This window comes from Alligator sinensis, unplaced genomic scaffold (genome assembly GCF_000455745.1).
Source record: "Alligator sinensis unplaced genomic scaffold, ASM45574v1 scaffold74_2, whole genome shotgun sequence".
In the NCBI taxonomy this organism is placed as follows: domain Eukaryota; kingdom Metazoa; phylum Chordata; order Crocodylia; family Alligatoridae; genus Alligator; species Alligator sinensis.
In genome coordinates this window covers 1,527,145-1,552,173 of record NW_005841931.1, presented here as the reverse complement: position 1 = coordinate 1,552,173, position 25,029 = coordinate 1,527,145, and the positions used below count along the sequence as shown (strand labels likewise).

Genomic DNA, 25,029 nt, shown 5'->3' with positions numbered 1-25,029 from the left:
AGGAGTCAGGCTTTCAGGATCAGAATCTTATATCACATTAATGCCCCAATGTGTTACTGATCTCAGTACTGACACAGCCCTCATCACTGTAGTTGGCTGAGCACTTCATCATTATTATTACTCAATTTTATCCTCACAGGGAATTTAATACTCCCATTTTCTCTATAGGCAACTGTCATAGGGCAAGAGTCACACAGAAGGCTAGCGTCCAGATTTGAGCCCAGTTTTCTGGGATCTTAGGATACTGCCCTACCCAGTGGTCCCCCCTTCCTAGTTTTTTTCCTTTTTGTGTCTGGTGAATCTGGCACTTTCTGGATCTCTGAAGGCAGCTGAATGATCCAAGAAAAAAAATGCTGAATGTGTGTCCATAAATCTGAAAAACAGGCCTTTGAATATGCCAAAAAATAACAAAGTGGTTGCCACTGCCATTTCACCTTTAAGTCAGTAAGAAAAAAAATATAGAAACACTGTGGGATAAATATGGTAAATTTCTGTGTAAGGCGCAGTGGTCACAAAATTAAAATATTGGGTGTTTTATTACATGTGTGAAGCCTCCTGTTTTTTCTGCCTTATACAGAAAGGAATCTATTTCTGAACTAAAATTTCCCCAGCACTGAGCAACAATAAATATACAGATTTTTTTTTACAAGGGCATCTTTGCACAACAAACCCTCACCCTCTCAGGCCTACCTACCAACAGGTGAGAGCTATAAACACAAAACAGTGATATAGGGGGAGAAAAGCATATTTTAGCTCCTTTGAAATGCATTGAGCTGAAGGGGTATTCGGAACAGAAGGAGTGGGGAAAAAAACAAATGGAAAATATTTGCTTTAAGTTTGTTGTGTCCTATGCACCATCCAGGCTTAGCCCTTGCCACCAGGCACTGGAGTTGGTTTGGCTGCTTTGACATTAGAAATATGGGCATGCCAACAATTAAGGAGCAGCAGATATGTGAATTCCCTGAGGTCTCTGCCATGCCAGTGAAAGCTGAGCTCACTCCTCTGCCCTTTTTATTTATGTAAGCAAAAGCAGTTTTCTGACACAGAAAATATTGTTTGTGTTTCCTTATTTTGTTTTCTAAACTGTTAACTCCCTCAAGAAGTTGAGGTTGTTTGAAGTAGCTAATAAAAGCTCCCATAATGTAATGTTTTATTTTTTGTTGTTGCATGGTGTGAGTTAATGATGACTTGTTATATCAAGTTACCTTATAATTATCTTAATGAACCACTATGGAGTTAGGTAAAGGGCTTCCAAGAGAAGCACTGTGGTCCAACAGACTGAGCATGGTTTCTGGAAGTCAGGATTCACTAAGTTCCCATCTTGGCTCTGCCATTTTCTCTCCAGGGGCCTTATGTAAGGATTTCATTTGCCCAAAGTTTCAGTGAAATCAGGGGATGATTTAAACGTGCCGAGTGTAGGAATAAGCTGAGAGCGATTACATAAATATTGAAGAAATACTGAACAATGTGAAAAGAACATTGGATTCCAGCTCCACTACAGACTCCATATGTAACCTTGGGAAAGTCATGTTGCCTCCTTAAGCCTCAGTTCCTCATCTGTTAGTTGAGGGTAGTAATACTTCTTTCCTCCACGCTGTATTTTGCCTTGTCTATATAAATGATCAATACTTATCTTACGATAGCCTAACACACAACACAAAGGGGCTCTACAATCTTGGTTGGAGTCTGTGGAGTCTAATACAAATAATGGCAGTAGGTAACTATTGCTGAAATAAATAACAAAATGCATTGTGTAATCTCTAGTAATGAAACCTCTCAACTTGAGAGATGAGTGGCCCTTAATTGGGCCCGGCGTTGATTAGAATAAATTACTTTGTTTCTCTGCCTCCACTATTCAAATTGAGAAATGAGAAGAAACCTTACCTGTATCACTCCTAGAAAAGATGAGTTAGTGTGGCACCTGGGATCTCGGCTCTGAATGAAAGCGACAGTCTAACCTCGCTGTGTATCCACATTCTGTTGTACATTTCTGCAAGCCATCTGGAATTTTTCTCTGCTTAGTATTTTCTGTATGTACCATATGTTTTTACATGACAATTCAATAAAATATGCATTATACATGAAAACTGATGGAATAAATAAAGAACAGTCCCTTTTGTGAACTGCACAGGACCCAAAACTTTATAAGAGGTTCAGTCTGGTCCGAAGTAAGATGCCTCCCTCTGATTTATGCCAGGTCAGCTTTGGGGAGAGCCTTTAATTTGAAAGGAACTCTGCTTTGCTAGGAAGGTTCTTAGATGAGCTTTTGCTGCTCTCTGCTGAGAAAATTGAATAATTACATAAGCAGCCTCTTTTAGTTTTCTAAGAAAAATGGTGAGCAAAATTGTGAGCACTGCATTTGTGTGTGTCAGGCTGAGGGGAATTAACTTTGTTACTTGTCACACAGCTCTCCTTATCATTTTCCAGGATTTGTTGCTTCTCCAAACATAAGCCCCTTGGAGGCGGAATAAGTTTTGTATCTTTCTGGGGTTGTTGCTTGTATCTTTCTGGCATCCTTTGTCAATGGTAAACTGTTCTGGATGCTTGCAGGGTTACATCCATGTGAGCCAAATTGTAGTTTGCTACCCAAGGATCAAATGTCCTGGCTTTCCACAAGGGTTCATTGTGGGAGGGAACAGATCTCTCCCTACAGCTAGTCACTTACTACTACAACCTACTGCCAGTAGCAGCAGTTCCTGCTGCTGCTGGATTTTGTCAAAAAGGCATCCTGGTGGTACCTTTGTTTGGCCTTTCCTCAAATCCTCCACCTTGCCATAATTAAATTTGCCTTGCCAAACCATTCTCTGATGCAAAAGGGTCCCCCTCGTGGCATCTCCAGATGTTGCAGCTCCAGCATTTTTCTGTTGCTTTCTGAGCCTTTTCCAAGTACAAAAGGGGAAGGATCCACAGTTTCTAAGCAAAAATATTTGTGGCTAGGGATGCTCACCATCTAACAAAGTCTTCATGCAAACGGCAGTTTATATTTAAAAAGAACATCACTTTGTTTGGGATCTTAATATTTGTTTTCTCTGCTTTAATAACTTCCAATATGTGGATTCATTATTCTGTTTAACTGTGTAGCTGTAGCACATTCCATGGCTAGGGATATGCTATACATTTATTTATTTACAACCAACATTTCTGTATTTTTATATGTTTTTTACTTATTATTTTAGATGGGAAAATTACCCAGCAAAATACAGATGACTTACAAGCAAATAGAAACCCATTGCCTGGGAAAATCTAATACCAGTCACTTAAATGTGAGGAAAGTTAACAAGCACTTCTTCCCTCCTTTCCTTCTTTCTAGGATGTCCCTGACTACCAAAATGTGCAAGAACTTGCTTACCTGGATATGGTGATTGCAGAGACCTTGCGCATGTATCCCCCTGCATTCAGGTATGTGTTTTGCCTCTGTCTTCCATAGAGTAAGTCATTACTTAAACATGATAGAAATTTCTGTTTGGAAGCCAGACTCTTGGTTTCCATGCAAACAGCAATACAGCTCAGGTACTTGCGAGAGATTGTGTGTGGCCCAGTGAAAGGCTGCCAGTTTATCTAATGCAAAATTTCAAAGCCTGCTGGCAAGGAGTCCCTTTCACCACTCTTCAGGTCCCTGAGATCAGGGGATATGGTCTATATGAAGCAGAATGAACTTCGAATGTCATCTGGCTTTTCTTTATTGTGTTCCAGGCTTCAGTAATTCTGGAGTGTAGACTTTCCTAGTCCATTCTCTCAGTACGCCAGTTACCCTGAAATGTATTAAAAGCCCTGATCTTCTGAAGATTGTGCATGTCACTTCGCCACATTCAAAAAGCTGCATTGTACTATGTGTATGGCTAATTCTGTTCTAACCTGTTCTGCATTAATAAGATGCGTCTACACAAAACACTTTACAGTGCATTAGACTAATCTAATGCACAGTAAAACATTGGCATCTACATGTGCACAGCAATTACTTCACAGTAAATTAGTCTAATGCGCCGTTTTCTAGTGCCTGAAGATACAGGTACTAGAAATTGGCACAATAAATTAATGTGCCGAAGTGCACGTGTAGATGCTAACTGGGAGCAAATTGTACCCGGTCAGCCTAGGCAGTGGGGGGCCACAGGGGACAGGAAGAGCTGTCCTTGCTCAGCAGGACAGTGCCTCCCAGCTATGAGGAGATCAGGATGGGTCCTGATCTTCACATACCTGGGAGAGGTGTCCTGGCTGCTGGGCAGCTGCCTCCCAGCCACGTGGATATTGGGATGGGTCCGCCCCTTGGAGATTGGGACCAGCCCCTGTGCCTCCTGCCAGGCTGGAGCTGGCATCTGAGCCTAGAGCTCCCCCGGCTGCTGCAGGGGGGTACAGCAGGACAGGAGTGGCCCTAAACTGAACTGCTCCTGTCAGAAGCAAATTTGCTCCCAACTGGTGCACATTCAAATGTGTGCGGGGGCCCAATTTAATGCACTTAAATTTTCTGCACAGGTGCATTTTCAGGTGCATTAATTTCACATGTAGATGTGCCCATAGTGCACTATTGTTGTATTTAGTTTTTGTGACTCCATTAGGTTTAAAAACCTTTTCCTTTGTTGATACTTAATGGCCATATCTACATGAGATGCTGACTATGCAGTCGTCACTGTGCAGTCATTTAGTATTTGTTTAAACAAGTACATTATGACGGCATAGTAGCTGGAGTTACTGAGCAGTAGCATTGCTGAACAGCTTTTAGGTGACACTGACTGCACAGTAGTTTGTTATTACTGCACAGTAGCATTGCATCATGCTTTCTGCCATGTAATAATGACTACTGAGCAGTCAACGTCTGATGTAGATGCATCCAATTTCCCTAAATGAAAACAGTGAACCTAAAAGCATTGGTTTATGAAGTGGGGAGTAAGGGGAGGGAAGAAATAAATAAATTAACATCTCAAAGCTGTAATAGAACAGAAGCATAAATTTAAGAGGGTATTTCTAAAAGCCTTCAGTATTGGTCACTCTCCTTCATTTGAGGCCAGTGGCAAAAATTCCTTGATTTCAGTGGGAAACCAATGTCCAGTGCTTTTGGAAATCTCATCCTGCCGTTACAAATACCTAAAAAGAAAACAGCTGAAAATCCAAACACTTTTTAGTAACTCATGAAGCTGTGAGGTCAGGATTTTCCATGCTCTTTTGTGGAGTTGCATAGGGATTCAAATTAATTATGCTTGTTCATAAATGACAATATTTGTGTTTTTACTCTGAGGGGTATAATATGTAATTGTAAATTGTTGTGCCAGGTTGCCATAAGGGACATTTAAATTTCAGCTCCATAGGAAATGCTAAGAATCAATGTTTGTCAAATGGAAAACAATATCAGAATAGAGTGAAGATGTTTTGAAGCTCCTGTTGGTGTCATTTGTGCTATATATTGATCTGGCTTTTACTCTGATGGTTACTGAATTAATAGAAAAAGCTCAGTGCATCAGAATGATGCTAACATGATAAGACAATAATAAAAACTTGTATCTCAAAATAGAATAAAATTAAGAAAATTCAATAGCTATAAATGAGAGTGATTTAAAAACAAGACAACTAAACAGGGAAGTTTGTTGTGTAGAACTGCTGATGCGGTGCCCTTCACACACATCGTATTCACCTTAGAGTGAGAAGGGATGACTTGAAAATGTCCTTTTAATATTTCAGTATTTTCCACCAGGTTTATAATTCTGGATTACCATTTTTATGTGTGTGTGTGAGAGAGAGCACAAAAGTGTAATGCCTTGGTGCCAAACTGACAGCCTTATAGACGTGCTCTGGGAGGTGGCGGGGGAGGAAGGTGCTCTTGGAGCTCCAGTACTTAAAAAGCACCTGGAGCATCACATGTATCAGCGGTCCCACACTGAAAAATGGCGATGGAGTGCTTTAAACCTTAAAGCCACCTTGCCATTTTTCAGCGTGGGGATGCTGATACACATGACGCTGGAGGCTGATGGAGCATGTTCATTTCCACACTCCAACAGAATCAATTTAATGAAGTCTGCTCCGATGTGCTGGAATTACAGTGTCTCAGAGCAGCCTCCCTGCAAATGTATAGGAGTCCTTGGAGACCAAAATCTTCTGTGTGTTCACTAAATAGATCCAAGGCAGGCAGCAGCAGTACAAGGTCTTTTGTGTCACCTCCAATACTGAGCTCACTACTGATCTGGAGGCAGTGCTTCTTAGGAGTGAGGGAACCAGTCAGCCTCCAGAGTCTAGGCAGTCCTTCATGTCTGCTGGGACCAATCATCTTTTACTGTAGCACATCCAGGCCCAAATGGAGATCGTGGTCCCATTGTGTTCAGCGCAGTAAAAACTCCCAGTAAAAACATTCTTTATCCTGTAGTGCTCCCAGACTAAACAGACAAGGCAGACAAGTGTGAGAAACAGGAAGCACTGCTCCCGTTTTGGAGTGGGGAGCACTGAGAGATCACAGATGTTTTTAAAGGTCTCCAAATCCCATCTTCAAAACTGACTTCAAAACCCCTGGCACTCTTGAAAATTTTACCCTTAAGTTTTCAGTGCTTAAAAGTGAGCAGGACTGGGGCTTTTTTCCAAAAAGCTCATGTGACTTTCAAAGTCACACTAGAGTTTATGACAAAAATAAGAATTAAGCCCAATGTTCTGACTTTCTAGCCAAGTGTCTTTAAAAGATAAATACCTTCTTTTCCCTTTAACAAGGAAGGTAGGTGTAGTGGTTTCTGGGCTTTCCAGTGACTATTTAATGGCAAACTCATTTCACAGACAGGCTCCCTAACAGCCACCAGGTGATACCAGTGCACTCTGGGAACTGCAGTTAGCACTGGAATCTCTGGATGCCCTGGCAATATACATACTGAATTACACTTACACTTGCAAAAAAGAAACACCGACATGTAAAGATCCTCATTATAGTGGCAAAATCAAGCACTCAAAGGGCACATCTATACATGACGCTATGACCGTCACCGTAGCAATACAGAGTTATTAATTTCCTCATGGGCACTTCAGTGATGCTCATCACTGTGGTATCTGAAAGTTTCACAGATATCAATGTATTTATTTTCACACCACTGAAGCACAGAGAACGTAAGCTCAAAAGTATCCACCAATTGTGTGTGTCCAACTTGAGACAATTGGGACCTGATTTTTTGGCATGGTTGCACTGGATAGCGTTGTCTCGGCTCTAAGCACAGCTCCCACCAACTACAGCTCAGCACTCCTGCAAATCAAGCATCTCAAGTCAGGCACTTGTGAGAAACACACAAGTGATTGCAAGGGAGAAGTTTGCTTTAGGGTTTTCTTAATATCTCATGGGAACTCCAGGGCAGAAGGGTAGTGGCTCTCCAGGACTGCCTTTACCATAGCACCGTTCTTTTTCTTTCAGGTACCCCTGCCTCAGTCACTACATACTTTCCAACATTGTAATGAATGAGGCAGAGCCACTACAGACAACAGACTCCTTTACCCCCTGCCTCTGATTTGTATCTAACATATACCCTTTGTGTGCAGTGAATGGGGCAAATGTCCAAGGAAAGGCTGGTAAGGGATCACAACATTAGAGAATCCATCAGAATGCACATGCATAAAGAAGCCAAATAAAGGTTGCAAAGGCAACCTCAGTTTGGTGTTTCCTAACTTCTGAGTGCTTGACTTTTTCCCTGGCCTCATGCTCAAAAATGACCAAATGATTTTGGCTGTAATTTTCCAAAAGGTTCAGCATGAGACAGACACCAAACATGAACAATATTTGTCCAAACAGTTAAGGATTGGGTCTCATAATGGTCACCACTGATGGACGGAGAAGTGTGGTAGGGGGACCAGATTCTAACTGCTGGTAGAGCAAGTGAAAGCACTTTGACCCTGAAAAGATCACAATCTCTGTAGCGAAGATGATTTTAGTGTTCAAGAGTATGAACTTGACTCTGTGGCAGGGAGGATATTTTTTAATTTTTATGGAATGCTATCTTAGCATTGTACTGTTCTATGGCTGATTCCAACACCTTGGCCCTGCATTTTTATCTTTAATGTTCAGCCTGCATTTATTGTTGCAGATTTACTCGGGAAGCCTCAAAGGATTGCGTAGTTATGGGACAGCGAATTCCAGCTGGGGTAGTTGTGGAAACTGCAGTTGGATACCTCCATTATAACCCTGAGTTGTGGCCAGAACCTGAGAAGTTCATCCCTGAGAGGTAGGTGGGGAAAACATGTTTTTCTCTTGTGCAGCATTGATATTATTTACACTCATTTAACCTAAAGCCCTGCTTCAGATGATGTTTCCTATCAGATGAATAAGGAGGAGCACTGTGGGTATAAGCAATTCGTTCCCAGTACTCCTATGACAGGCAGTGGAAATGTCTTTTAGGTATCAGTAGTCAGACAGACATGCTGAGCACCTGGTTTCACTTCATAATTCCTGTGTCCAGCATAACCACAATAATCAGCTGTTGGCCTGGGATGAGCTTTAGCTACCCCCAGTTGAGAGTTTAGATCACATCCAGCATCATTTCCATTGAATGATGCCACTATACTAGGTGGCTATAGATGTCCATCCTAAAAAGGATGCATCTGTAATCGCCTCCCTGGCATCAATATAACTTATTTCAGATCAAATGCTGTTGTTTATATCACTCGTATATACAGAAATTCTCAAGCAAGATAAACTGTCCCTGCTATTCATCTGCACGTAACAATCCAGAATCCCCTGCCAGCCTAAGGCTCTTTCAGAGCAGGCCTCATGTCAGACTAGTCTTGGGGGTTATGTGCTCAGCAATTGCTGAAGTCAAGGTATGATTCGAGATCATTATAGGATTCTAAACTCTTCCGTCTTATTAGCATAGGGCTTCCAACTGTCCATAAATGTACAGGCAGCCCATCAAAAATAGGGCAAAAAACATATGTCTGTGGAGTCCATAAAAAAAACTGGAGCAGACAGTAAACATGCTAAGCAAGTAGTCTGATGGGCAGATAGAGCACGGCAGCATCGCCCAGTATCTGAGCAGGGTAGAACCTTGCAGGGAACTCTGGTCAGGACTTTGTGGCTCACATGAGCCTGCATAGCCCTTTCCTCTCTGCCTAACCATATGATGCTGCTGTATCCCTCTCCTCTGGCTGTCCCCTAACTCTGACAGCTGCTTTCCTTGAAGGTAGGTTTTTTTACTTACAGTCTGTAAACTTTTTAGTGACAATAATTTTTGTTTTAATATGGTTGATGTTAAACCCCTAAATTTGAACCCCTCCATCTAACCACTGCCACGTAGGGGCTGGCAGAGGGGTTATATTTACATTATGCAAAACATATGTCACTAAAAAAGTTTGGTTGTCAGTAAAAAGTTTGCAGTTTATCATTTTTTAAAAAGTACTGGGTTGGCAGCCCTGGCCTAGCAGGACAGGCTACCACAAAAAGCTTTTCTCACTTAGTCTTAACTAGGCCTCTTGGTCTAAACTGAGACCTGCTTATGTAACTGCATGTGGACTATACTACTCCCAAGCCAATTTTAGCAAACAAAAAGTGCTCACAGAATTTTACCAAATCAAGTGCTGTGCAAAGTACAGTCTTGTTTTGTGGACACCACTGCTCAGATCTGTGTTAAGTGGCCACTTTGTGAAAACTCTACTGGAAAAAGGTAGTTGCCTCACAAACACCGTGGTGTAATGCAAAAATCTTGACTCTGGTTTAGAAGAACTAACATAACTATTTTAAGGGATCTTGCACAAAAGCACTGCCTATGATCTATGCTAGTTTTTTGCTTTATGCAGTTGAGCCCATCAAGAGAGGCAGCACCAAGTTAGGGACCCAAGAAACACCATGTTGTGATATACTGTCAAGGATAGCTACGTGGTCTTTACTGGCAAATTTTGCACAACAGTGATGGTTGGGTCTTTTAGAGCACAGACATAAATGACAATTTTTGACAATTTGGCTGCAGAAAGTTGTGTACAGCCATGACCAAATACAAGTGCATGACTGCAGACAGCTTCAAAAATGGCTGATCAGGTGAAAATCTCAACCCTCATTGCATGAGGGGTCAGATGAAGATGTTTCAACACAGAGCATCTTCTGTGACTTCTGTCCGCACTGCCAGGCTGTCAGTGTTTTCAGAATGGGAGGTGGGAAAGGGAATGAAGGGAGTCTGAGTCTTTTTCAGCCCCTGTTAGAGGGTAGGCCAGGTGTATTGGAGCCTTCCCAAGGTGGAGAAGCTCCAGTTCACACATCCCACCCTCCAGCACCAGCAGGGGAACCCCAAGGAGCTCTTTCTGCTCCCTTTCCCCCCTCCCGTTCTGAAAAATTTGCGGTCTTACAGGGAGGAGGGGCTGTTGCTAGGGGATGCTGGCTGCAGGCTGGCAGCCCAGTAGCTAGATTCCCCTGGAACCAAGAGTGAACTTCTGTTTGTTCCAGGGGATCATTGCAACTTAGAATGTTTCCTGCAAAATGCTCAGTTACAGCGGGGAGCTGCACTTCTGTCTGCACCCTCATTGGCTGTTGGATGCTGTAATCTTATCACCCACACTCTGGCAGTGTATAGGCGATGGGTTAAAAGGGAAGTATGGGTTTGCGGAGGAATCGAGGATGGTGACTATATTAGTTTTGACTGCAGTGCTGTGGTTGTCAAAGCTGCCGTGAATTTCTTCTTGACCTTCTCTCTGAGGCAGGAGTTGTAATTACTCGCACTCTCATCTTAGACTGCGCTAGTTGTTGTGGTCATAAAATTAGCCTGCTCTTTTTTAAAAAACTGCAGCTACAGTTTTGACTTTCTGGTCTTTCTCCTGGTGAGCTAACCCCAGGATGATAACATGGCCTAAAACTGAATTTACTTACTCTAAATTTACTTAGTCCTTTTGCTCTTAAATTATGGGGCATCTCCAAAATGGGAGTACTAGCCACTTTTTACTACGGATGCCATAATTCTGGTTACCGCTTTCAAGTCCTTTTCATCTTGACACAAGACTTTTTTCTTACTGTGTACAGTGCTTAGTATAGTAGGGTCCTGATCTCATTTAAGGGCCTCTAGGGTATTTATACATGTGCTCCAGGAGTTTGGGGAAGGGAAGAGGGCACTTTAATTAGAGTGGCTTTGAGAGCCACTCTAATTAAAGCACCTGGAGCATCTCATGTATCAGTGGCCCCACACTTCAAAATGGTGGCGAGGGCACTTTGTCTAAAGCTTATCGAACAAGCTTTAGATAAAGCACCCTCACTGCCATTTTGAAGTGCAGAGATGCTGATACATGAGACGTGGGAGGCTACTGGAGCACGGTAATTGCCATGCTCCAGCGGACTTGATTAATCAAGGGACAAAGCATCCACACCAGAAGACAGGCGGGTGATCCAGGCTGACCTGGACAGGCTCAGCAAGTGGGCGGACGAGAATCTGATGGTGTTCAATGCCGATAAATGCAAGGTTCTCCACCTTGGGAAGAAAAACCCACAGCATCCTTATAGGCTCGGCAGTGCTATGTTGGCTAGCACTAAGGAAGAAAGAGACTTGGGGGTCATCACTGACCACAAGATGAACATGAGCCTGCAATGCGATGCTGTGGCTAGTAAAGCGACCAAAATGCTGGCTTGCATCCATAGATGCTTCTCAAGCAAATCCCGGGACGTCATTCTCCCCTTGTACTCGGTCTTCGTGAGGCCGCGGCTGGAGTACTGCATTCAGTTTTGGGCTCCACAATTCAAAAAGGATGTGGAGAAGCTTGAGAGAGTCCAGAGAAGAGCCACGCGCGTGATCAGAGGTCAGGGAAGCAGACCCTACGATGACAGGCTGAGAGCCCTGGGGCTCTTTAGCCTGGAAAAGCGCAGGCTCAGGGGTGATCTGATGGCCACCTATAAGTTTATGAGGGGTGACCACCAGTATCTGGGGGAATGTTTGTTCACCAGAGTTCCCCAAGGGATGACGACTAGGTCGAATGGTCACTACAAGACCGTTTCAGGCTGGACATAAGGAAGAATTTCTTTACTGTCCGAGCCCCCAAGGTCTGGAACAGCCTGCCACCGGAGGTGGTTCAAGCACCTACATTGAACACCTTCAAGAGCAAACTGGATGCTTATCTTGCTGGGATCCTATGACCCCAGCTGACTTCCTGCCCTTTGGGCAGGGGGCTGGACTCGATGATCTTCCGAGGTCCCTTCCAGCCCTAATGTCTATGAAGTCTATGAAATCAGAATTACAGCCTGTTGGAGCAGCCTCCCTGCTTGTGTATAGGCACCCCTAGTGTCTAGATACTACTGTTAATAGAGACAATGCATCAAAAAACCTTCTTGCTTCTAAAGCAAGAAGCTCAATAAGTATTGTGTTAAAATAGCTGTGCAAATCTCTCACCACATTTAAGTCCTACTACATTCATCACCTGTCTCTGGACCTTTGCAGCCCTCAAGTACAGGGGCAGCAGCTATCATAAACCCTTGTATATATATGCGAAGGGGCTCCATAGTTTCCCTTATGCGCCAGTGGCAGTTCCCCAGCTATATATGGCTAAGCTGGCTTTGGGGCAGACCTGTTCTGGAAGAGAAGTCCATGGTGCTGCAGAGGGCCCTCTAGGTCAGGCTGGCTTCCTTTTGCCTTCAGACTAACAAAACCTGGCCTGTTTGGGTAGCCCATTATCCAGCACTCTCAGGACACAGCTGAGGTAAGTCCACTGCTTGTGATTGCATCTCTTCTCATACTTCAACATTTGTTAATTGTCTGGTTAGTCCAGTCTACTCGGAGTGTCTGTTGCAAGCATCTGCAATGAATGCTGTTTAATTTAACTTCCCTTGCATAGGTTTTTTTTCTCCTCCATGACTCCAAATGCTATGGCAACAAGCTTAGGATGTGAGGTTGCTTAGTTTCTCAGCATGGGTCCTGAAGATCATCCAAGTTGGGCTGTCCCAGATCACACTGGTTTTGCTTTGGTGAGGCACGTGTTGTTCTTTATTCTAAGTTAAAATTTGTTATTTTCTTAGCTTTTGTCAGCTGCAAGGTCTTTATTCATCTATGCATGGGGTCTAAATTTGAGGCCTGAAGTAGTATTCAGTAGCTTCCATTCCTTAGACAAATGTTTAAAGTATCTGTAATGACCTGATTAAAACAGAAAAATACAGCTAGTCTATCTGGGAATAGGAACTAGCACTTAACAAAGGACATGTTAGGGCATCAGTGGGAAGGAGCATAATCTGCTGCTACTAACCATTGACCTCAGACAGTATTTAAAATCAAGCTCAGTAAAAAACACATTTCTTTATCTGGTTTCCAATTGTTCCACCTTGCAGGTTTACAGCAGAAGCCAAGAAGCACCGCCACACCTTTGCATACCTCCCATTTGGGGCAGGTCCTCGCAGCTGCATTGGTTTGAGGATGGGTTTGCTGGAGACAAAGATGACCCTGCTGCGGATCTTGCAGAAGTTCAAATTTGAAACGTGTCCAGAGACCCAGGTTTGTACAGATGAAGGTTTAAGGGAAGCACTTGTGTTGAGGAACACTGGTGTGGCTTCAGGCAATAAAAATGCCAGTCTGAGTTGCACTATTTTAACCAAAACAGCGTTTTTATAATTTATTATGTTTTTAATCAAAACAAAATTGTCTGCACCCTGCAGTCCAGATCTGCAGATGGCCCAAAGCAGTGTAGTATCAATGGCAAATTGTGCTATCAACATGTGTGTATCTGTCTTTTTAAATAGACGGGTACTTCAGTATATGCATGTTACTAAATATGACAAGTGCTATATCTTCAGCAGTTCTAAAGAGCTTTTTCTATGCTATTTATACAATGCACCAATAGTCATTGTCTCAAGTCTCTATTCATAAATTATATTTAACATTATGCTGCTAACTGCTGACTATAATAAGGACTTTCTACAATTGCTAGAATAATCCCTATACAAACTAATTCTAGGAAGGGAAACTTTGTCATTTTGAACTTGTGGAAGTTTTACACATGCGCATTAAGTGTTCAAAAGGTGCAATTTATTTTCTCTTTCAGATTCCTTTGCAGCTGAAATCTATAGCTACTTTAGGACCCAAAAATGGAGTCTACATTAAGATAGTACCTCGATAAAGTAACATCTCCATTCGGGAAACATTCACAGCACAAGTCTCTTGTTCACCGGCTTGGATGGATTGGAAATAACATTTTCAAAACCACACTTAACTGATTTAGGACACTAAGTTGTCTTGAAAGTAAATGGGAACATAAAAAAAAAAATCAGTCTGAATCCCACTGACTTTTAATGGAACTTAGTCACCTAAGCCATTTGCGAGCTTTTAAATTTTTACCCAGGTATATTACTGTGAATAGTCTCTGCAAAAACTCCTTATTCTTCACTGGTCTTATAGATCATACACTTCCTTTATTTACACAAGGTTTTGTCCAGGCCTTCGTATATGCTAAAAGAGTATGTCATCTTGCCTATACCAGGCTTTTATGATGTGCACGAACTCCTAGTCTAGACAAACCTTGAGAGGCAGCACTTTGTCTGCTGGTTTTAGAACAGGAACAGGAATCAGGTGAACTTAGATCCTATTCCAGACGCTGCCAAAGAACAGAGAACAAATCATTTTCCAGGGTGCTTTAATACCTGCATCTCTGTAGAATGAAGATGATAATGCATTCTGCCCTTTGTAAAATACATTGAGGTATTTATATTAAAGGTTTGCACATTTCATTCAACTTTAGTGTATGATGGATAAGACACCATTTGACATTGCTTAAATAAGTTCTTATAACCAAAATCAGACCAAAGCATGATGTAGCACCTGATTTGCTACTGAATTTAAAATGGTCAGAAGAGGGAGGGAATTTCAAGGTTGAGCTGAAGTGGCTGGTGTAGCAGTCTGCTACACCATCCGTAGATGCCTTTCTGTGCTTTTCAGCTGGCGCCACCACCATTCAGTTCATTGGCTCAGTGGCAATGGAGCCTGCCAGAGTCAGTGCTTAAAGTTGTGGGCTAGAAGCAACCCCCAGGGGCAAGTCAGTTCACACATGCATTCTTCACTCAACCGAACTTGTCTGAATATCAGCCCTGGAGACTATATTCACATTCTGCGCACATGACCACACTCAAATGTTCTCTATTTTGTACTTCAGGCCCTGTGATTTGGGATCCAGGTATCCAGAATGCAAATATTTCTTTTGTGTAAATATGCTGAAGTATTTTAAAAACCCCTTAAGTGGTAGGCTATTGACAGCTCTTGTCCCTTTGCTTTACCTGTGACCCATTGGGGTAGTTTTGGGTAGTGTGCATTGTAGTCGTGTGATAAGGTTGCATAGGTAGGTTAGAGAAGCACTGTTATGGGATAGCAATGATTCTGCCTTGAGCAGGGGGTTGGGGTAGATGACCTTCTGAAGTCCCTTCCAGCCCTTCTTTTCTATAATTCTCATGTCTCTAGGAACCAGCTGGGGCAAAGTTTTAATTCAGCGCTCTCTCTAAGTCAGTGGCTCCCAACCTCGGGCCGTGACCCAAATCAGGGTCACAGGGGGTTCACCTCTCTCGCCTGCAGGGCTCTCCCGGCACACGGTCCGCGTGGCTCTCGCCGCCACTGCCCCCCATGATCCTGGCCCAGCCCAGGCTCTGCTGGTGCCACCAGGCATGAGTAAATTGGTGGTGGGGGTTGTGACCTGGATTTAGGGTTGCAGCAAAAAAAAAAGGTGGGGAGCCACTGCTCTAGATGCTGCTTTCATCCTCTCCCAGACCAGCTAACAGCCAAGTCACCATTCTAGGTCACTGCAGGAAGTTCTACCACAAAACCAAGGTAGGTGTCAACAACGTAGACAACGGGCAGTGATAAAATAGCAGATTTACAAGCACTTGGGGTTTTGGTTTTCAGTTTTCTTTAGGCTTCAGAGACTCATTTGCACCCACGGCTGAAATTCTGAAGATGGACGTGTAGAAGGTTTTATATTTCAAAAAGCTCACGACAAAATTCTCCATGACATCTCTGCCAAAGATCTCAGAGGTAAAGGAGTTCCCCTCAGCACCAGACAGTATCTGAGCTGAACTCTTATGAGTACATCTCAAAACTCTACTTTGTTTAAAAAACAAAAACAGGCTTAAGTTGCCATGTTTGAATCCTTGAAAATAACCCTTTTTGGCAGTTGAAGTATATGAAGCCACATGCTGGCACTCTGGGACCTGGGGTTGTTTGCAGCTGCCTCTGCTTGTCTTATCACTGATTCAAGCACTCTTCCATAATGAGACCAGAGAAAATGCTGTCTCATTCCTTAGTGGTATGCTCAGATATATATGTAACAGACTTACCTGCAGAGAACTGTCACAGTAGCAGCAGAAAGGTACTCATCAACTTAAACCCTCTGCTGCTGTTCAGCAATTTTTAGCCATAGTTTAATTATCCAATGGTATATTGAGCCTGTTGCAGTGAATATGTTCGGCTTTCTTCTCTGGCCACACTTACCAGGAATTGTCTGTTTTGTCATGGGATTTTCTTCTAGCTAGAACTCTAGGCACATAGGGCATCTTTACATGTGCTCAGGGGGTGGGGGCGCTTAAATTAGAGCAGCTCCGAGAGCCACTCTAATTAAAGCGCCTGCAGTGTCTCGTGTATTCAGCATCCCGCACTTCAAAATGGGGGCAGGGGCACTTTAACTAAAGCTCATTGAAGTGTGGGATGCTGAATACATGAGACATGGAAGCTGCTGGAGCATGCTAATTAGCACACTTCAGCACTCAATTAATTGAGTCTGCTGCGATGTGCTATAATTACAGTGTATTGAGCAGCATCCCCACGCGTGTACAGGAACCCGTTGTAACTGTAGGTTGCAGGGATTTAGTCTGTACTTCCACTATGCTTTTTGTGTTGTGGGGCATTTAGTGACTTGTTGAAACTTGCCAGTGAAGTAAAATCCTAACTTGTCTTTTCGACAGATAACCTACTGTACACACACTACCTTGTATGCTATACTATTTTTCTAATTACATTTTGTGGTGAGAGCATTATACCTGTAAACTGGAATAATGGATGCAGGCCTCTTACTTCGACTTGAGCACAAAGTTTTTGTCTTTTACTGCATTTTATGTACTACCATATAAAAGTCCAGGAAGAGCACAGACCATCTGTAGACTCTTCCTCAGCTTGACGAAGGGTGTTTGTGCCCGAAAGGTTACTAAGAATTTTTCCAACTACTTGAGTTGGTGTAATTAAAGAGATCGCATTTACTCAAAGAACCTTGTCTGACTATATAAAAGTCAGCATCCAAGGTCATCTCCTGCTCCTCTGCCCTTCAGAAAAGTTTTCCTGCTTTCCCCCCCACATTTAAGCTAGCAGGGTCTCCCTTAAAAACAGGACACGCATTGAGCATAAAAATCTCGTGTGTTCTTTAATTCACTTTTGCGTAGACCATTCTACAGCTAGCCAAGTAGTCTAGGTTTTCTTAATGCTACAGTTAAAGAGGGCGGAGAAGATAGATGTTTTCACTAAAATTTGAAAAGAATTATGGCAAGACAATTAAGATTGAAATTGCATTGTGTTTTAAAGGCCTAACTCTCTCTGAAGGGACTTTATCAGATAAGTATTACAGGAGGTGTGGGATATGTCCATTAAAGGATTGTGTTTTATTCTGAGCCAACCACTCTAAATACAAGTTAGAGCAAGTTTAACTAATAATGCTTTATTTTAAAAGGGTAAATGAAAAAACTGCAGTAGTCACTTTGACAGCTGTCCATTTCCGGACAAAGCTGCACAAGGGTGACTGTAAAGAAGGGATGGGTATTATCTGCAGCAGTACTTGACAGAGAAACTGTCCACAGCTGCAGGTTGAGGGCTTTGCTATATGGTAATTTTAGGCGGCTCCTGGAGCTCTTAACTCCTGGGTTCGCTGCATGTTAACACTTTTAAAGCACTTGTTATGAGGCTCAAAGATGTGCCACTTCAGGGAAGGATTCTCTCTAATTGACATAACCTTGCTCCTGTTCCATTGTGTGGCCACTCCCACAGCCGTTCTGCTGTTCAAACTGAAGTCATCCAGTATCCTAGGATGCAGTGGCCCCCTCTCCCAGCCTCCTGTTCTGTGGGCTCTCACGCCCCGGGCTCCTTCTGCTAACATTTCCCACCTAATGGATTGTTTTCAACCTATGCTGGAGGTAGTAGGTATAATTCTTATGGTGAAGGGTGAGGACTCTCCATGCAGGAAAGGAAGCTGAGAAAAGGAAATATAAGCAAGGCATCATCCTGCTGCTGCTTTCTTTCCCTCCCTTCTAAGGTGAGTGGTTTTTAGGTTAATGTCAGATCTCCCTTTGGGCTATGACAGGTCCAGGTCAGTTCTAAACAAGCGAGCATCCTTAGTGCAGGGAAGTAGTCCCAGGCAGCAACCCTCCTACCCCTAGAAACCATGTTAAGAGCTGAACGCCATGGCTGGAAGCTGATCATGATTGTCTCTGGGATGGAGAGGTAGCTGAGGGCCAAGCACTGGGCAGCCCATTGGGCATGCTGATCATTACAGATGAGCAAAGGACAGGGCAGGAGCCTGGTGCCATATGTTTGTGGAGTCTGTGTTATCTTTGCTTCTGCCTTTGCCCAGGCCCTCCAGGCCGCATCAGTGCCTTTAAAACGGGCTCTGCTTTCATTTGCCTGTAACCAGAAGTGGAGGGAGCAGGCTTGGCAGGGTGTCTGCAGACCGGGTAACCCCAAGGCTCAGGCTGGGCTGCGATCGGGGTAGAGATGGGGCTGGGAAGGTGGGGGAAATCAAAGCCCCAGTGCCAGGCAGCATCACCACTTCCCCGCCACCCCGCTGCCACGGTTCTAGTTTGACACAGAAGCCAGGCATTGGGATTAGCCAGGCACTGGACACAGAGCAGGCACCTGCATACCTCTGGTCACTATTCCCCTGCCCCCTCCCTCCCATCTTGGGGAAACCCCTCCCCTTGGCTAGGACCTGATCCTTATCCCACAATTCTCTCAGAGGAAAGCTTCCCCTCACCCCCAGGACAGCCAGATCCTGGGGCATTTCACTTGCAGGCTCTTAGCAGCACAGCTCCACTGTTGCAGGTGGGAATGGGAGGCAGCGACCTTCTCTGGCAGCCCCCCAGCCTCTCTCGAGGGACCTGCCACCTCCCCCTCCCTGCAGTCTAGAATGCTGCTGCTGCGGTGGGTGAGAGTCGGGCAAAGCATAGAGAAGTAGGGGTGGAAGGGACCTCCCTGCTCACCAGCCCTCTAGTGGCAAATGCAGCTGTGTAGGTAGGAGGCCAGTCAGACAAGTTTTCTAGACTAAAGGCATGACTGCTTCAAACTCCAACCTAGCATTAAGCCAGACATTCGTGTGGCTCGCAGCGTTAGGGGTAACAAGGCCCCGAGACAGAATTCTGAAAGTCAATTAGCATTTTCTTAGGCGCACACATAGGAAGGCAGTCACATTTTTAGGCCAGAGGCTGCCTACTTCCTAACCACGTACAAGGGACCTCTTTCCTTTTAAACAGTAGTTGCTGATATGGACACCACATGGTTTTCGTCTTCTCTTATTACACCTGAGTATGGAATGGTCCTATCTCCCTCACTGTATTTAGTGGTCTATGGCAGGGGTGGGCAATTATTTTGGGCAGAGGGCTGCTTACTGAGTTTTAGCAAGCAGTCGAGGGCTGCATGGGTAGCTCTGCCCCTTGACAGGTGCCCCGCCCCTGGTTGCCATCTTGTGACTGGAACTCCCGCCCCCTAACCCCTGACCTTTGCCAGCAGAAGTCCCTCCCCCTCCCCCCAGAAGTAATCCTTTCAGCAGGGTGTTTTGCCATCTCAGAACCAGAAACGAACCAAATTATATTCTAAAAATCAAACAGCTACAACATTCATTAATGTGACTCCAAAAAATATTTTTGTCCTGATTCACACGTGTTTGTGTAGTGTACACAGAGGTGACTGCACAATAGCTTAAAATGAAGCCTTACTCTTGTATATGGTGGGGGGTGGGTATAGGTTTGTGGGAGCTGTGGGTGTATGGGTATGTGGGGAGGGTGGCTAGGGTTTGTGTACGGCAGAGCGAGGGGGGGTGTGAATGTATATGGTGGGGTGTGCGTGTGGGACTCGCCCTATGAACACACACACGCACTGCCCCATGCTCCGTGGTCCGGGGATGCAACTGGGAGCCACAGACACATGGTGCTGGAGCACAGCGGGGGCAGGAAGCAGGGAAATGGCTGGGGGTGGGTGGGACTGGGCTGCTCAAGCCTGCTGAGGGCTCCCTCTGGGTCCTACTGCCCCTGGATCCTGTCAGCTTTGACATGGAGCCGGGGCAAATAAATATTAATTTACTACATTTTTTAGGGGCTCCATGGGCCATATTTTGCCCACCCCTGGTCTATGGACTCTACAAAAAAGGATGTATAATTAAATTGTTTGCAATTGTAGCAGAGGCTCTATTAGTATGACTTTTGGGCACAGCACCTCAGACAAAGCGGTCCTGCTGAGCCCTACTGAACATAATAAAAGCTATAAATGACCTCATGTTTGTAAACAAAGAGCTAAATTTACCACTTTATGACTCGTGGTGAATGCTGGTATTTCAGGTTTAGCATATTCCTTTGAAGAGACATGAAGCTTCTGATTTCCGAGAGTTACAAGGAAGGTGGTGCATGAATAATTTCTATAGAAACTGCAAATATTTATGTCTGCCACAATCTGGTTGCAGGTCTGTTTTAAGATTACATGCAACTACTTTTCAAGAGGTCCTAGTCATTCCCAGGCAGCTGATAGCAAGCAAAGCCTACTTGATAAGGAGAAGCTTATACATAAAACATCTTCCCAGAATGGATACATATACCTGCACTCATCACAGAGCTGTCGATGTAAAAAAATGGTACTTTTATGCAACTGTTGGGAGAGAAAACATTTGTAATCTGCTGCTTTGAAAACGCTGTTCCTGGGGTAGTGGGGAATGATGCCTTAAAATTACTCTTAATTAAGAATGTGAAATGTTACTTCCTTTGCCTTGTTTTACACTGCAAGTTTTCTGTAGTCATTTCACAAAATAAATGTTTTATGTCACATATTGGCTTAGCATTAAATTTTAGGTGACACTGCCTTTAAACCACCTGGGTTGAAAATGTTTAAGGTCAACTAATGAAGGCAGTGATATAGAACAAAGCAATATAGCTTGTTTTGTCACCGCCCTGCTAATGTTTGGTCAGACATTAAAGGCTCTAAGATTTCCATTTCCTGCCTTTCCACCATTGTCTTGAAACCATCAACAGGATTTTCCTCAGTCGTTTCTGACAGTGAGCAATCAAATAATCACAGTGATCATTCTACTTTAAAAATGAAGAAGACACATTGGAAACCATGTACAAAACTTGTGAACAAGATGCAGGCTCATTGCTGTTCAGCTTCAAAGAATATTTGCTGGTAAAATGGATGCATAACTACCTGGCCACAAACTACTCATCTAGCCTCCAGATCAGGAGCAGGCAATTATTTTGGGCGGAGGGTCGCTTACTGAGTTTTGGCAAGCCATTGAGGGCCACATGACAGGCAGCCAGGGGCAGATTAATATTAATTTTCTAAATTTTTTAGGGGCCCCACAGGCCGGATAGAATGGCCTGGAGGGCTGCATGCGGCCCGTGGGCTGCATTTTGCCCACCGCTGCTCCAGATACTCTAAGTAGAGCCACCCAACATTGCTTTTATCTCCACTTTCATACTTTTTTGATCTTTTCAACCTCAGGCCAGAGACAACCTTCTGGGTTTGCTTCCATCTGCTGAATGTGGATGCATGTGTCCTGATATCCACTGGAAAAGGACTATCCCATTCCCCTCTTCCAATGCAGCCGCTGCCAGAAAATATCACAATGCTGCCCTTTCCACATGGCCTGCTCTCAGAACATGCCCAGGCTACAGGTGTCAAACATGTGCTACACAAAACAAAATGCTCACTGTCTCTCCCATCCAGAGTGATATTTTGCTTACTGTTAGGATATGGCTGTGTTATCAAATACCTATATGCAAAAAGTATCACTGTAAAGCTAAAACATCATGTCTGATATCCACAACAGGTCAGTCTTAAATCCGAACCTGCCTGGCTGTCCTGTGCGCTGCACTACTATCACACTAGGGAAAAAAAGATAAATGTGCCTGATTTTTCCTCCCATGTAACCTAACCACTCCTGTTTCACTGCTTATGCTCAATCGCTCTTGACCCAAATATTCAAAGGATACTTTTATCACTCAAAAGCAGCCAATGTTAACCTAAATCTTAGGTTGTTACAATTACAATTTACAAAAATAAGTCCAGTTACAATGGCATCAGTTGTACACAGGCTTCTCTAGTTCATAACTGCTTGACAGAAAAAAAAGTTTATTAGGAACCCAAAGTACAGCTGACTGCTATTTCTAGCAGTTAGAAGGTCAGAAAACATGCAAAAGTAGCAAAATCAGTCAGCTGAAAAGCCTGTCATTTCCCCCTGCACAAGTTTCCTCAGCTTTTGAAAACACAGTGGCAAATTTAATGCCTAAGGTTTCCTTTTGCTGCTACAACTTGTCCAACAGGAGAAAAGTTTAGAAAACCAGGAGTGGGAAGGGGAGAAGAAACAAAACGGACACAGCATTCTATTCCATTTATTCACTAGCAAAAAGAGGCAGGGAGGAAGGAGCTGAATATCCAGAACTACTCACGGGGCACACCTACACAAAATGATTAATGAACAGTAGACTAATTCTACTGCACGTTAGAGCACCATGAGAAAAAGCATGCTAATGCACAGTAGAATTAGTCTACTGCACATGAAGCATCACAAAAAGATCGTGCTCCATTGCTACTGTGCATTAGCATCAGCTACTTATCGCACCAGTTTATTGCTTCCAGGCACGCATTTACAAGTGCATTTAGAATTGCAGCATGTTGAACCAGGTTGAAGCAGTCCCGGCTGGCAGGGAACCCAGCGGGGAGTGCAGGGAAATCAGCCTGCCAGCCCAGGGCTGCTCCGATCTGGTTCAATGTGCTGTGGAGGGGCTGGCTGGGGCAGGAGGGGGCTCCAGTGCAGGACTAGCAAGCAGGCAGCCCCCACACTGAAGCACCCTCATGCTCTAGCCAGCCAGGGCAGCATCTACACATGCAGTGCTATGGAGTTTTTTACTCCACAGCTGGAGAAATACAAGCACTACCCTGCTGCAGAGTAAATTAGTTTACTCCAGCCTAATAGGGGCGCATATGTAGATATGTGACATTTACTGTGCAGCTAATTAGTCAACTGTGCAATAACTGTCTTGTGGAGTCGTGCTCAGTGAGTCTTAAAAAAACTTGACTGGATTTAAACAAGTATGAGAACATTTAATTTTATGATCTAATACTGACCATAACTTTCTAGCAAGTATAAATAAAGATCTTGATCAGAATTTATCCTATTAGTTGTGGCTAAATCTATGTTCTCTATAATGTCTGAACACCAAAAATGCATCCAATGAAGACCAACCAGTGAATGGAGACAATTGTGAAGTACAAAAAAGTGCATCTAGAATGCAGATAGAGCCAGGCCATTCTGCAATACTTCAAACAAACAAACAACTCCCCAATACATGTACTAGATGCAATACAACACTTTTCTTTTTTCTCATGAAAGGCATTAAATCATATCCATTATGTAACTGCTACTTACCACATACACTGACAAGTGTCCGCTCATATGGTCCTCTGTGTTCCTGTTTAAAGCAGAATTCCTGATAGTTGATAAATAATGAACAACTTTAACCTGGCCCATTTTTCAGGCAAAATGCTTTAATAAATGTCCATTAAAAAAAGATGTCATACATTATAGCTGTCAAAGAGCTAAGGCATATAGTTGAGAATAATAAAACATTTGATTTTAGCTTCACACATTAAAGGAGTTTCAAAATAACTTCCAGTTAATTTTTTCTTGTTTAAAACATGGAAATTCCAAGGCACTTGAAATACACAACTAGCCAATGCAACTGCTATGACTGGAGGAACACTTCTTGTAATCCAAAGATGTGCGCTGTCACTTGCATCAATTTCAAAGAGGAAAAATGATGATTAAGCAGTAGCCTTGTATTTACAAGTGACAGAATTGTTAAATTTCACTTCCATAATCACAGTAATTAATTACTGAAGTACACACCAGCTTGAGTTTCCAGTAAATGCCATGATACATTCTCTCCCACCTGAACAAAAATGTAGACAGTGAAAGTGCTGGAAAGCTTGAGTGGTTCATCCTTAATTCTTGTTCGTTTATTAGCTATAGCAGGGCCTATTTGGTGAAATAGCACGCTAGCACAGCATTATGTTCTACAGTTTATTTTGTATATGCTCTGACAACGTTACCAGCAGAAAAGGATGAGCAATCTTTATCATCCCTTCGCTCCTTTCCACCTTTAGCACTTGGTTTCTGGTGAGCAACTTTTACTAGAGGACAAAATAATCAGAAGTACAGAAACTGTACCAATAAGTAGAATTTCCTCAGGGTTATGTCAGGTTTTTGTTGTTTTCTTTTTGTTTTGTTGGTTTTTCTGTTTTTGTTTTTTGATTTGGGGGTATTTGGGGAGGTAGTTTTTTGGCACGTTGCAGAGCAGACTTTTGTAGAGATTTACCACCACAAATGCTTCTCCCTGCTTCCCTCACTTTCTTGGCTGTAATTAAAAATCCAGACTGCAATTTTCATTGGATTGCAGATGGAGAAGGGAAAACCTCCCAAAAAGGAGTGGAGCTCTGAAGTGCAGCTGTCTTCTGAAGTCACAACTTTGTGAACAGAAGGTTCACAGTCTCTGTTTCTTACATTCACAAAGGGTGGAACTGTTTACTTCAGCAACAGCCCTTTGATTGCTTTTGACTCTGGTTAACCATACAGTAATGAATACAACCCCGAGAGAGAGAGAGACTCAAACCCAACTCAACTCTATACTTCCTTGTACATCAACAAAAATAGTTTACAGTGTCCCAATTATAGGGCCAACAACGTACACCTTTGGTTCCCCACAATCTTCACCTTAAAGATCCTCCTTTCACTAGGAAAGGAGCAGAACAGAAACTATATTCCACATTAGTCTTTACTGCAGAATTGCTTGGTCTACATGAGAAGAATGTACGAAAGGGAAGTTCTTAGTTGTGCTGTCTGAAATAG

The 25,029-nt window shown here is 43.3% G+C and overlaps 1 protein-coding gene across 1 annotated transcript in view; it reads left to right on the top strand.

Annotated features, from left to right (window-relative positions):
• TBXAS1 (thromboxane A synthase 1) overlaps positions 1 to 16,499 on the top strand; it is a 390,857-nt gene extending 374,358 nt beyond the window's left edge. Inside the window, exons 11-14 of the mRNA XM_025198922.1 lie at positions 3,311 to 3,399; positions 8,037 to 8,174; positions 13,235 to 13,397; positions 13,945 to 16,499. Of these exons, the coding sequence (XP_025054707.1) occupies positions 3,311 to 3,399; positions 8,037 to 8,174; positions 13,235 to 13,397; positions 13,945 to 14,019 (465 nt within the window). The 3' untranslated portion in view covers positions 14,020 to 16,499. The remainder of the gene's footprint in view (positions 1 to 3,310; positions 3,400 to 8,036; positions 8,175 to 13,234; positions 13,398 to 13,944) is intronic.
• Positions 16,500 to 25,029: the final 8,530 nt, after the last annotated feature.